The sequence below is a fragment of the Sphaerodactylus townsendi genome, linkage group LG11, assembly GCF_021028975.2.
Source record: "Sphaerodactylus townsendi isolate TG3544 linkage group LG11, MPM_Stown_v2.3, whole genome shotgun sequence".
NCBI classification, from domain to species: Eukaryota; Metazoa; Chordata; class Lepidosauria; order Squamata; family Sphaerodactylidae; genus Sphaerodactylus; species Sphaerodactylus townsendi.
In genome coordinates, this window is record NC_059435.1 from 1369140 (window position 1) to 1383768 (window position 14629).

The 14629-nt window shown below is 43.1% G+C and overlaps 1 protein-coding gene across 1 annotated transcript in view; it reads left to right on the forward strand.

Annotated features, from left to right (window-relative positions):
• Positions 1-1474: 1474 nt before the first annotated feature.
• LOC125441026 (albumin-like) overlaps positions 1475-14629 on the forward strand; it is a 43184-nt gene continuing 30029 nt past the window's right edge. Inside the window, exons 1-8 of the mRNA XM_048511281.1 lie at positions 1475-1615; positions 3038-3098; positions 3938-4073; positions 7975-8186; positions 8486-8618; positions 12139-12236; positions 13413-13444; positions 13478-13530. Of these exons, the coding sequence (XP_048367238.1) occupies positions 1531-1615; positions 3038-3098; positions 3938-4073; positions 7975-8186; positions 8486-8618; positions 12139-12236; positions 13413-13444; positions 13478-13530 (810 nt within the window). The 5' untranslated portion in view covers positions 1475-1530. The remainder of the gene's footprint in view (positions 1616-3037; positions 3099-3937; positions 4074-7974; positions 8187-8485; positions 8619-12138; positions 12237-13412; positions 13445-13477; positions 13531-14629) is intronic.

Genomic DNA, 14629 nt, shown 5'->3' on the forward strand with positions numbered 1-14629 from the left:
TCAGGGGTAGGGAACCTGCGGTTCTCCAGATGTTCAGGAACTACAATTCCCATCAGCCTCTGTCAGCATGGCCAATTGGCCATGCTGGTAGGGGCTGATGGGAATTGTAGTTCCTGAACATCTGGAGAGCCGCAGGTTCCCTACCCCTGCCCTATATGATCAAGTGATTCCCTTGATGTATGATAAGAACACCTTCCTCTGGGTGGCTGTTTATCTTCATCCCTGTGGTTTGTTTTTGGTCTTGCAGCTCTTTTGATGTCTGTAGTGGAGTCACCATTAGCCTGTAGAGCCCAGTTTAGGTGATTCAGTTCATCTTGAAGGAGGTGCGGTTCATGGATTTTTTTTTTTGCACCATCTACCAGAATGTTTATGGTGCTCCTTTTTTGTCCTGGGTGATTATTGGGAGTTTTTATGTACCGGTAGATGTCTATCAGTGTGTTTAGGCTTTCTGTATACTGTGTGGCCCAATTGTTGGTTCGGTTTGAAGATGACGAAGACATATAGAAATGGTAGTTTTCCCTCGTTTTCTTTTTCCACAGTAAATTGGATGTTTAGGTGGATATTGTTAATATGGTCCAGAAGGTGTTGCATAGTTCTGCCTTTTCTCCATCCCGTTAGAATTTCACCATCTTCTCCATGCAGCGACCCTACCATATCCCCTTTCCCCTCTTTTGCTATGGACATAGCAAAAAACCCTTTATGATACAAGAAAATGTCTTTGCAAACTATGCCTTAGGAGGCTGGAGCTGTTCTTTCTCTCGCAGTCCAGTGCCTTGCAAAGGCTTACATCTGCTAGAGAACAAAGCCAAGGAAGGGGGAAAGTTCACTGCCCTCAATTCATTGCAAGGTTTTGTGATGCAACCAAAACTGAATTCTGTCACCACTGGGGGTGAAATGAGTTTTACTTTTAATTTATTTGAGGTAATTAGTGCAGTGGGGTTGATCCTTGAGTCAATTGCTGCTCTGCAACACCTCACTGTTCAGACTGTATTAAATGACAGCATATTTCATTTTTATCAGAATGGCTGGATATTTGATGAGCATGGATAAAAGCCAACCAAAAACATCAGCTTCCCTGGCTAAGGATCCACTGTTTACTCTTCAGCAGCCTTGGCTTCCTCCCTGAACCGGAGGTTTTTCACTTGCCAGAGCAGCCTGCTCACTCGCATCAGCTCCATTCACCTTTGTACTTATCTTTTGTTGGGAAGGCTGGAATACAGGTTATGAGCATGAAGAAAGCCATTTGCTTAACTCCCTTATTTGCAGTATGATAAAGGAACATACAATGTCTATTTGTCCAGATTCAGAAAGAATGAAATTACAAGGTCTTTCTGTTACAAGATGTCCACTTAACAAACATAATGAGCAAATATTTATCCATTTAATTATTAGCAGGAGTCTCTCTCAAGACCCATGACAGTAAAATGGGTTGAGATTAACCCAACATGCATATCAGTGGAGTATAAAAGTTCTGCCTGCTCCTTTGTTCTTTCTGCCTTGCACATTCCAGACCCCAAACAATTTGAAACCATGAAGTGGGTAACAATAATTTCTTTGATTTTCTTGTTAAGTTTTACTGAATCAAAACACCTGCTCAGAAGATCACGGGATGTAGGTAAGAAGTGCTGCAAAGCTATTCACTGTGACTTGCCTTAGACTATTGTAAAGGACAGGAAATAAATTGAAATAATAATAATAATATCTTCAAATCGAGAAAAAATCTGAATGTCAGATTCAGAAGGCAGCCCTGGGTGTGGCTCAAATTGTAATGAAAAGGCCAACAGCCAGCTAAAGAACTGGCAGCTGTGATATTAAATAAATATAAATATAGTAATATAAATATAATAATAGTAATCGCGATTCTGAATACACTGGGGCAACAGCTAGCTAACGAACTGGCAACTGTGATATCAAACAAAATTAAATAATAATAATATCTCAAACATATGTTGGATTTGCATTGCTATTTGTGGGACTCAAGAATTGATGGAGAAAGTGGTCCAGGGCACTGGGACTTGGGTTGGTACTAGACTAGCAGCTGTCCTTGCAAATTGCAGCCGTGTGTTCACCCCTGTGTTTCCAAGCAAGTGGAGGGCAGTGAAAGGCGCAGCAGTGGGTTGTCAGACATGGGCAACTTGTCCTGGACACTGCAGAGAGTGAGGGGAGGAATTATGTACTGTAAATTTTTCTTCTCACTCTAGATGGAGAAACTTTAAAATGTAGCATGTTTTTATATCATATCATAAATGGTACAACTTGTCTAATATATTTCTGTCCTGTCTCTTCTTTTCAATCTGCTTTTTTAAAATTTAAGACCTGTCCCATTTCCTTTTTTGGCTTGTATGACCTTCTAGCCATTTTAATGTGCAACTCTCATTGGTCACATTTCACACAAGTCCAGCTAACTTTTCCTACTAGTGACCTCATTTTAATGCTTCAAGCAACACAGCCCTTGAACACAATAACATTTCCTTATTTTCCCATGAAGTGGACAAGAGGTACAGATGAGGTGTGAGCTGGGAGCATTTAACAATAATTTCTACAACTTCCCAAGCAGTCATGTCTGCCTGCATGTAGAGACAAAGTCATTTATTGAGGAAACCAGCCCCAAGGTCTTGTGAGTCCTGGAGATAATGCAATATGTGTGGCAATTTAAAACGGCAATGGGCCCAAATTGAAGACAATAAGAGACAAGTGAGCTGACAAATGAGCTCATTATTATTGCCACACAGTCTGTGCTCTCTCCACCTGAAGAAAGGGGGTCTCTTTTTGAACAGGGGCCTTCTGTTTTCGGACCAGGGTGAATGAAACTATATGATTGCAGAGTGATCCCTGTGATGTAGTTCTGAGTTAATCTGATTAATTCTGGCTAATTGCCACAAATGTATGTCATTCCCAGCTACATGACAGGCCATGTGTACGCGGAGGTACCAACTGTACCACTGTCTTTCCTTTTGAAAGCACAAAAGCAGTGTATTGTCTTGAAACCTGTCATGAAAAGCATTGAGTGAATAATTGCTAACTGTCTGCTTTACAGGGCCCAGTAACTCCATCGGGCACTGCTACAGTGAAATACCAGAGGAGTCTTTCCAAGACGTGTAAGTCATCATTTGCTTGATTTGATTCAGTTGACCTGATCCAAAACACAGGCTGGAGGTGACCTGATCTCAAAATCAAAAGGGGTTAGCAGTATCATACTCAATACAGAACAGAATTATAAAATGGGCACCAAATGATGTCGAATGAAAAAGGCTGCAATATTTACCTAATGGATTATTAGTAGATTAAAAGAAACCTGTGGAACAAATGAACTCTCTAGCTCAGCTGAAATGTTCCTTCTCAGAGGCAACCTGTTTTGGAAAATTATTTTTTAAAGCAGATGGCATTATGACTACTACCATCTTCCCCATGGCATACTTGAGTCCTCTAGAGGTGCATGCTGCAAAGAGAATTTCCATCATCAAAAAGTAAAGATAACACATTTTTCCTTCTGAGCTATATTTCTGTTCAAATGCATATCAATGCAGATGAGTTGATTACAACATATATGATTAGTCCTATAACTGAGTGTCAGCCTTAGCAAACATTGAAATTTTGAATTGTCTTCAGTCCTCAAAGCAGTGTCATTCTGAAAGGTAACTTCCAGTAACAGTTTTTAGTGTCTTTGGTTGTGCCTCCCTAAAGAACATTGGACCTGCCCCTTTTAGCATGCAGATTGCAGACTGGCATACCAGTCACATGGAGGAGGCATTCTCCAGCAAAATGTTTAAATGAGGCAGCTCTGACTCTTTTTGTAGGTCTAACTCTCATATTTTCAGTCTCCATTAAGCTCCTTTCTTATGCTGGTAGCTCTCCAAAATGTCTACAAAAACTATCTTGCCCAGAGCACCTTGGTAAAGAGGTAACTGTTTTTTTAATTGCATGTTTTCCTTTTTAGCGCCCTAATCTCATTTGTTCACTATGTACCGAAGATCACATTTGAAGATGCAGAAAAACTATCAAAAGACATCACAGAGCTTGGAAAGAAATGTGCCGCTGATGAGCACGCCGTCCCGGAATGTGCAAAATCTACTGTAAGTTGCTGGGAACTAAAGTTTTGGAATAGAGTTGAAACATTCATACAATGCACATTTTGTTATAATGGCTGCCACGGCATCCCTGGGCCTTTAAGTAACTGAAAACGGAGTAGATAAACTGTAGATTGAAGGGAAACGTTATCCACTTAACCCTGTTTAGACAGCAATTTAAAGCTCTAAGCAGGAGCCATGTCTGTTTTAAAAACACAAAATCTGTATTTTCCTGTCCAAAGGAACAGGTGGGAACAGGTGCATATTTGGAACTTTAAAAACCCTTTGATGGTGGAGGCTGGTCTCAAAGTGGGTGTATAGTACAGATTTCAGCAGATGGAATGCCACAGAGATTGGGGGTGGGTGATTCACATAAAGATTCAAAGGCTTACATCAAGATAAATTACAAATATGCAGTATTTTGTGTGGTTATTTTCTTTTTTTATACCTCATAACACCATAACTCTATTTATCAGTATACGTCAAACAAGGACACATGGTGTCCCCTGGGGCCTGTTGAGTTGTGGTCTCACTGTGACCAATCAGCCTGAGGGACAAAGACCCTGAGGAGCCATAGGCCATTATAACAAAATGCATGTAGAGAACTGCCAGGTTAGACTTTTTGAGAAGACATTTGTTCCAACTTCCTGCCATCCCTGCTCCTGAGGAGTTACTCTTTCATATTCTGTACCTTGTCAAACAAATGTTCCTGTGGACTTAGCAAGCTCTCCGAAATGTCCACAAAAACAATCTTGCCCAGAGTACCCTTGGATGATATTTATTTATTTACATCTATTTTTAGCATATCCCCAAAGGTCTCAGGGTGGGTTACAACACAAGATAAAAGTAATAACCTATCAATAAACCCAAAAATAATTACAATATATAACATAAGTTATATATTACAAGTTCTATAACAATAAAACTTACTTAAAATCCATAAAATGTATTAAAACCTATCAAAATTCACAAAACTAATTAAAATTAATTTTAAAAAACCATTAAAAAATTATAAAACCTATTTAAAATTCATATTAACAGATGGGAAAACCATCTCTTCAGCCAAAGACCAGAGCACCTTTGCTAGTTTTCTAGCATATAAAGATGATGCTGGATGCACCTCAAGCGGGAGATCTGTCCACAGTTTCGGGGTCAATACTAGGGTTGGTAGATGAGCAAAAAATTTGGCCCCAGTTCAGATTCGGGCCAGCCTTGGATAGAGGAGCTTGGATTGGTCGAGCTCCGAGCCTACCAGGTTTGGATGCATCCGATCCTGCAGGAACATCTGAGAAATTCGCATGCATTTTTATTTTTTGTTGTGTTTTCACGTTTTGGCCTGCAGGGGGCGCATTTTTGGGTGTATTGGCACCAAAATTGCAGGGTATCACCAGGAGACTGTCCCGATGATACCCCCCAAGTTTGGTGCAGTTTGGTTCAGGGGGGCCAAAGTTATGGGCCCTCAAATGGGGTGCCCCATCCCCAGTTTTGCAGCAGTAGCACAATACGGCAGCCCAGCCTTGTGCTAGCCTGCTCTATCCATTCATCATCCAGTCGTCGGACTGGGAAGCAGCAGCAGCAACGAGTGTGTGAGTGGGGTCATTTTGGGGGGTTGCAGGGGGGTTATTTTGGGTTGGGGTGTTGGAGTTGTATTGCCGCAGGGGTGTGTGTGTGTGTGTGTGTGTGTGTGTGTGTGTGTGTGTGTGTGTGTGTGTGTGTGTGTGTGTGTGTGTGTGTGTGTGTGTGTGTGTGTGTGTGTGTGTGTGTGTGTGTCCCACCAGCGATCCTTGCCGGCTAGTGGGATCTGCTGGTGTCTCACTTTTCCCCGGCTTGTTTTTTGTTGTTGAATGAATGGAGTTTGCTGGGGGAATTTGGGGGGTGGCAGGGGGGTTATTTTGGGTTGGGGTGCTGGAGTTTTGTGCCACAGGTGTGTGTGTGTGTGTGTGTGTGTGTGTGTGTGTGTGTGTGTGTGTGTGTGTGTGTGTGTGTGTGTGTGTGTGTGTGTCCAGCCGAACCTTGCCAGCTGGGAGTGTTCGTTTACATTTTTAAACTGCCGGCTGGGAGGTTTTTTCTTTTTTGCAGGGCTCAGCTGTGTGCGCCAGGAAGGATTTTTTCTTTTGCCGGGGCAGGAATCCCATGCTGCCCTTGCAGGGTTTGTCTGCATGTGCGCAGGGGAGGTTTTTTCTTGGGGGGGGGGATTCTGCGCTGCTCTTGCAGGGCTTGTCATGTGTGCAAGAGGATTTTTTCCCAGGCTCGAGGTGAGCTGCAGTTCGGGGGACCCGCCGCTCCGAACCTCATGGATTTGGAGCGGCTGATGTTCGGAGGGCCTTGGCTCATCCCAGCGGCCCCCGAGCTCACCTAAGCCACACCCAGCTTGGGCCGCACCGCTGGGTCAGAGCTCCCGAACCACCATCTCTAGTCAATACTGAAAAAGTCCTATTTCAGGTCTCCACCTTTTTTATCACAGAAGGTGCAGGTACCACCAGAAGGGCTTCACCTGCTGATCTTGGGGCCCGGGCAGAAGGTGTTCCTTTAGATATCTGGGGCCTAAGCCATCCAGGACAAGTCAAAGGTAACACCTTGAATTGAGCTTGTTAGCGAACTGGCAACCCTTGCAGTTCTTCTAAGACTGGCGTGATGTGCATCTGGCTAGCAGTAGCTTTTAGCAGTCTTGCTGCTGTATTCTGCACTAGCTGCAGCTTCCAAACTGTCTTCAAGGGCATTTTTACATTTAAGTGCCATAGATAATATACATTTGTCATCACACATGGATGTTAAAATATTGACATTTTGGTGTCAATTAATGTACTGATCCCAGAGCTTATCAGGCAGAGGCAGCCTGAAGAACCTGTGACTTGTAAACCCGTCTTCCACTCACTCTCCCACTCCTGGTTTTGCAGCCCTGGCCAGAAAACAGACGTATACAAATAGAGAATCTGCAGGGACTTGTTAGGGGCTACTCTATTTCCGACTGTATCCTCTTCCCCATACGATGTTCTCTTTCTCTCCTCCTCTTCCCTTTCCCTGCTTCCTTCTATCTTTTATATTCACCAAACAACCCTTTCATTTGTTTCTGCTACGCAATGGGACTCAAAGCAGGTCACATCACCTTCCTGTCTTCCTAACAATCCTGTGAGGTATGTTCTGCTAGAGTTGCCAGCTCCAGTTTGGGAAATTTCTGGAGAGTTGGGGGGTGGCCTGAGGAGGGCCGAGGTTCAGGGGAAGAGACTTCAGTGGGGTTCAATGTTATAGAATGACATTTTCTCCAGGAGAACTGATATCTGGAGATCAACTGTAATTCCAAGAGATCTCCAGGCCCCACCTGGAGACTGGCAACCAATTTTAGGCTGAGATTGTGTGACTGGCCCTAGGTCATATAAGAACTTCCACAGAAGAAGGGGGGCTGTAACTGCCACACCACACCAGCTGTCTTGGTTTGGCTGCTGTTGAACAGTCTGGCCTGGGTAAGCCGTGCAGGTTGCCTGTGGCCCCAATGTCCTCTCTCCAAGGCTGAAACAGGAAAGGGACCCACTCTGCTCCACTCCCACCCCACCCCTGCCTTTTGCTGACAGAAACTAAGGCTTGAGGTCTGCTGACACTGTTGCGGTTCTCTGGAGAGGGCATTCATTTATTAAAACTATGAGTGCTCCTTTTGGTCACAATTCAGTTGGGATTCAGAAAGTGCTGTTTGTTCCTGTGAGCATTGTTCCAGATTATTTTGGAATCTTTTCAGATTGTTTTGGCCATATGTCAGACACCCAGTAATTTCAAATGGGTGCCCAGAATCCACGGGCCCTCCTGCTGCTACAATCCTGCTTCAAAATCCAACAAAATCAGCATTCGGTGCAATTCCACAACATGCTGTTGTGCAGCTAATGTAATAAAGTAATATTTTGCTTCTGTCCTTTAGGATAGTCTTATTCTGGAAGAGCTTTGTCATGAACAAAATATTGCTGAACGTTATGAATTTTCTGAGTGTTGTGGTAAAGTTGATCAGGAAAGACATGAATGTTTGTTGTCCCATAAAAATGCAACTTCAGAATCCATTACCCCATATCAACGACCAGATGCTGAATCAAGCTGCAAAGCATTTCAGGACGACAGACATGGATTTCATCAACAGTAAGTAGACTTAATGCTATACTCGGAAGTGCTGCTTCACCTCTTACAGTTCAATAGCATTAGTATGAAACATGCTACTTTCTGTTGAAAATCAAACAGCTGAAAATCAAACACCAACTTGTCATGCCAGCTGTATCTCAGCAGTCACCTGTTGCCCGATAACCTGGTAGATATTTTTCATTGCTGATTGCTGCTAGGCAACAGTTTTAATAGAAGTGCAGCAACTGAGGATTATCACCACCACACCCTTTGTGGTGAAACTTTGCATCACATATTTATACGAGGTATCTTTCTTGTAGTTACATGTTTAAGTTGGCCAAGAAGATCAAAAATGCAAATTTCCTCACCCTCCATCATGCAGCTCCCAAGTTTGAAGAGGTTATGGTGACCTGCTGCCAAGCAGAGGACAAGGATGCCTGTTTCACTGAAAAGGTACCTCACTTAATCCCAGTCCTATCTTGAGAGTCTGAGACATTGTCCCCCATAACGCCAAGGAGAGGGGTACCATTTGACAATATAAGTGGAAACTGCATATAGAAGTATAGTGTCTAGACTGAGGGAAGTAACTGTACCACTCTATTCTGCGTTGGTCAGATCTCACCTGGAATACTGTGTCCAGTTCTGGGTACTACAATTCAAGACGGATATTTACAAGTTGGAGCATGTCCAGAGGAGGGCAACTAAAATCGTAAAGGTCAGGAATCTATGCCCTATGAAGCAACTATGTTTAGTTTTTAGAAGAGAAGGTTAAGGAGTGACATGATAGTGTGGGGCCAGGACCGCGTCTCTGGTCCTACACAGCTGAATTAGTTTAAGACTAAGTTAGAAAACACCCAAGAAGCAGTTTTGAAACAGAAGATAAGTTTACTGGACAGCATAAGTATCTGACCAGCGTGTCCCCTTAAGTAAGAGGCACCCCCCACTTCATACAAAGGGACCAATTTTATAGACACAGAATTTAGAAAGTTACAGAAGGTAAACCCTTCCGGGTGGCTCTCGAAAGAGACACGCCCATCATAGGAAGAACCTTAGTTTTTATAGATACAGAAATACAGACGTCATACAGTTCATCCCCTTAAGTTTCACGTACATGATCCATACCTCTTTCACGTGCTATGAGCATGAACCTTAAAATCCCATTGGATGGTTCTGTCTCGTTGTCACATCAAGACAGCCTGTATTCTACGTGTTTGATTCCTTCTGTTATTCAAACGCTGCATGCTGTTCGGCCAGGTTCTCTAAATATGCAAGCGCAAAGGGCAATAAAAAACTAGCCTCTGCCTCCAAGAAAAACCTGTTTTCATAGTTTGCTCCCAAAGAGAGAGATGTATCCCTTAGGGCATGCAGGTCTGAATCTACATTCTTTGAGATCATAAAACTTCCCTTCGATTCCCCAGTTTGAAATGTTAAAACATGATTTTAAACTTTTAAAAGATTATACAAATATTGATTCTAACAATTATAGAATTATAATGAAATACTAATACATGTGAATCTCTCATTATCATTTCTGTGTTCATTTAACTATATAGAAAAAAACACTTTTCATTTAACTAATCACATTCATATGTAGCTATTCTAACAAAACAAAGAGTTATAAAATGTGTGTGTCTGCTGTCACGTTGGCCTTTAGTGACAAGATCTTAAAGATGTTATCTTTGCTTGCCTCGCATAGTCACTGACAAGCTTCTAAAATGCCTTTTGACCTGCCTGAAAAAATGCAGGCTTCTGGTCACTTATACAGAAGCACCATATTTGATTCTTCATATCTTTGGTTCATATGAATTTCCATATTCTTTAATCAACATACAATTTATAGACATTCTGGTCCAATTCCCACAATAGCCCTGTTTAAATATTTGAAGGGTGTGATATTGAAGATGGAGCAAACTTGTTTTCTGCTGCTCCAGAGACTAGGACAAGGTGAAATGCATCCAAACTACAAGGAAAAGTTTACACCTAAACATTAGAGGGAAGAATTTCCTGATGGTAAGAGCTGCTTGACAGTGGAATATGCTTCCTCAAAGGGTGGCATGGAGTCTTCCTTAAAAGTTTTTAAACAGAGACTGGATGGCCATCTGTCTGGAGTGCTTTGATGAATTGATTCCAACCTAAGCATTTGGAAGAACTTCCGATGGTAAGGGCCATTTGACGCAGAATGTGCTGCCTCAGAGTGTGATGGAGTCTCCTTTGGAGGTTTTTAAACAGAGGCTGGGTGGCAACCTGCTGGGAGTCCTTTTGATGATATTCCTGCCTGGCAGGGGTTGACTGGATGTCCCTTGTGGTCTCTTCCAACTCCACTTCGATTCTATGAACCAAAGCCAGTGCTGTGTCCAAAGCAGTGTTGAGTATTTCAGCAGCTGTTGTTTTGTTTCAGTTTTCAAAGGTGAATTGAAGATCAAAAGAGCCACTGGAGCATTTATTGAGCTCTTCAGCTGCAAACAATACATGTGTTGCTGCTAGAATTTCAGTCATTTTTTAGCACAGAACAGTAATACTTTTGGCTACTTTCTGACCAGGCTCATTGCAGTGAGGTTGTCCAAAAGTGATTCGACGGTGCTTAGGCAAATTTTAATCAGGCATGTTTGATTTTTTTTAAAAAAAGGAGAGGAAGCCCCGTGGAGGGTAGAGGGAAGGAAGGTGGGGGAGAGTGAAATCAATCGGGAGATTAGATGTGGAGATGAGTGGTGGTGGAGAAATCCCTCAAAATGGAGCATTTTCCACATGTTGAGTGAAGCCCACTCAGAATCAGCTTGGAGAAAAAAATGCATAGTAAAAGCAGTCCTTAAAAGCCAGAAAGCAGAAGGAAAATCTGTTAAACACATACAGAAAATAAAGAACAGTGGAAGTTGTTCAGGGCCAACACTGACAAAAAAAATCACATGTGTGGAGCAGGTCTTTGATCATAGCTCACTTTTTCTGAGCCATCAAACTAGATGTGCTATCAGGAGATTTATAAATGATTTCCTGTAGTTTTTAAACAAGTCAGCAACATCCAGGGAGCCACTAGCAAAGGTAGAGGTGGGTAGAGGTGGGCTAACCCTTTCTTCACTATTTCTCTCACCTCTGTCTTTCCAAGAGCTGCTATTTGCCTCATGAGCAGACCCACTGAGGTTGAGAAGATGGCACCAGGGAGAGATGCGCCTCCCCTCCTGTGCTACACACCAAACTGAATCAGAGCCCCATTGGGGTGGGTGGGGTGGGGTAACTACTTTGAAAACCCCAGAGGGAGATCCATTCAAAATTTCAACCATATCTAGACTGGCCTTTAGCCTCTTTGCTATGCTGATGATAACAAAAATCAACGTGACAACTTTCTTGTTAAATGAAATAAATATATACTCCCTGTTCACAGCAAACAGTGCATTTGTTTTAGTGAATCAGATGCCCTGCTTAAACATAGTGGCTGTAGATACACACACTTGGCTACTATCAGCAGATGGCCTCAGCCTCCCTTGAGGGAGGGCAAGGGATGGGCAACCGCGCGCAGCCCAGGCACAGTTTGGCACTGCAAAAGATCTCATGGTAGGTACACCCTCAGACTGCACCTGGCTGGTTTGCTGGAAATGTTCAGTGTGCAGGTATATTTCAGTGGCAAGAGCATCTACATGGCATGGCAGGAGGTCCACAGTTTAGGTTGCTTGTGCCAGGAGGCTGACTGCCCTGAGAACCGAGATCCCACATTCTGCCGCGACTTTCTAGGGTACACTGTGCAGTACACAGCCGCCCCCCCCCCCCCCCCCCAAGTTAATCATTTAATTGCCTCGGATCCCTCATGGGACCCTGCCTAGCTTCTCTTCTTCTGGAGGCAACTATAAAGTAATTTTAATTTTGTCTAGATCATGTTCCATTTCTGAGGTGTTATCAGAAGAAGTTTATTCTGCTTTTTTATTTCAGTTTAATCTTTTGCCCTAAAGGTTGTGACTTCTTTTATTGATCTTGTTTATAACAGGCAACACCTGTAAAAGATGAAGTGAAACTATTTGTTTTGGTGGAGAAGCAGAACTGTTTCCTCTTGAAGAAGTTTGGACCAAAACACCTGCAAACACTGTAAGCCGGGCTGCCGCTCAAATTATCAGCTGCACACTCTGTCAAACCTTTTTTCTTGTGAACAAAGAGAACTTTGGGCATCACTTACAAAACCAAGAAAGGGGTTACAACGGCCTTTTTCCACACAACCATAATGAGACGCCATCAATATCTTTAAAAGCATCTCCTCTCATTTTTTTGGCAGGGCAGCATTGACAAATAAAGGGTTTGAGGAGACAGTAGGTTTTTTTTCCTGCCATTTGAGTCCTTCCAGCGTTAGATTATTTGCTGAAGTCCCCTGGGACGTCTCCTCAGTCGGCAGTGCAGCTGCCTGCCTTTCCAGTGGTCAAAGTAATAATAAACGAGCTCAGTTTTTCCTGTTGAACATGGTATCTTTTGAAACTATGAACTTGATATGAGATCAAATCTTCATAGCTTCAAAGATATTTCACCAATTTTTTCAAAAAAATGTGGAAATGATACATTTTAATCAGCAGGAAAACTGAGTTCGATACGTACCTTTAGTCACTGAAAAGCGGATTAAATACCGCATGCCAGCTTGCAGACATCCTAGGTGGACCTTCAGCAAATGTTGGGCTGCAGGAAGAATCACTCAAGCTGCTGGAAAATGGTAGGCAGGAGAAAATGAAAGTCAGAGCGTATATGTCTGGCTTCCTTTTAACGCGCATACGGTGCGCAAGGGAAAACAGGGTGGGGAAAAAAGATTGCTAGTTTAGCTTTATTCAAAATAAAATGGGTTGAGCTAAAATAAAACATCCTGAAGTTGTTTTGGGGGAAAGCTGTGCAGAACTCCTCCCAAAATGCTTCTTTTAACATCCTCAAGACACTTTATTTGTGTTGTGCAGAATCAGGCAAAGATTATTATTGCTGGAGTGGGGAGATCTCCAAGTGAGATTTTTGCCCACCGCTTCCTAACCTCATCGCCGAATTCTGTTTGACTGGAATGGAACCGGAGGCCTTCTGAAAGGCTTTATTGCTCAGCTAGTCCCTTTGCCAGTCCCTTCTAAGTTTGTCCTCCCTGAAATGCCTACCTGATCTAAAAAACAACAGAACCCCCTCAGAATTTCCCCTTAGGCAACATTTCAGCTTCTGCCAGGTCAGTGAGTAAGAGTATCTTAATGAGAATAAAGTCTATAAAGAATCAGTTTGAAGGCTTATTTGGGATTTTCTTGACAGGAAACTTGTTCAGGCAGCCCAGAAATTCCCCAGCTGACCGCCTCTGTCCTGCACAATATTTCGAGAGGTTGTCCATATTCATGAAGAGCGCTGCTACACGCGGTGGAGAGTTACTACGCACTCAGGTACTACCAATTCATTTAAAGTTAAGCTAACATCCAACCATCAATATGTCTGCGCATTTATGACCCTTTTCAAGATGTGGTGTTTTTTTTTCAGAATTATTTTGTATTGCTGCTTTGACACATTTCCGATCTCTGTGCTCTATTAGTGAGAAAACAGAGACTGGTTTATTTTTAAAAAACTTGAGTTTTGTTAAATTCAAGCTGTTCGTTTAGTTATTCAACTTGGGTCTAGTAGTCCAAAGTCTCAATTTGCTACGTATTTTTTTCATGTGATGTTCTGGTTCATTTGTAAAATGCACCATACGCGTTTCTTGGCATGTTGACTTGCTGGCTGGCTTGCTACCTGAGGTGTCCAGCTCAATGTGTTTGTGATGATTTAATGTGAGCTTTTATCCTACCTACATTTTAAATATTTGTACCAATGTTTACAGGAGTATCCATCCACCTGGGCATTATTGTCTAATATCAAGCCACAGAAAATAATTATGATTCCTCACATTCTTGTGTGTGCTCCAGAAGTTCCTCCAGAATACCTGTGTGAAACTTTATTGTTCACTGTGGTGGATTCCACACAGACCACATATAATCTAACGCCGGTGCAATACAAACCGCTGGGGGTGGGGGGGAAGGATTTAGCACAGGTCCCATTCCAAAACGAAGTCTGGTCCGCTGAAGTTCTCTCACGCGGGATTTTTGAAAGCGCTAAACGTTTCATTCTTGCAAAAAACTCCAGGGAGGAGGCGCTTTATTTCCCCTTCCACCCATTCACTGTAAAGTTCTGTGCCATCCGCCGGCCAGGAGAATCTGCTCCTCCTGCCATTCTGTGCAGGTCACCCAGCAGGTTGTCGGCAGATTCTTTGAGGACCCCACAGGTGCAAAGTCCATCAAGCTGGTTTTCTCCCGTGGCAGCGCAGTGGCGGCCGATCTACGGCAGCACGCTCATTATTGCCGGCCATTGCAGGGTGGCCCCTTTCCCTTCCTTCTTCTTTGCGTGTTGCACAGGTGCAGCTACGAGGTGCAGCCGGCGGATTGAGGGCTAACTGGCATGGCTCGCGTGTGGTTCATTTCTCTTGTATGCCTGCACAGCTGGCT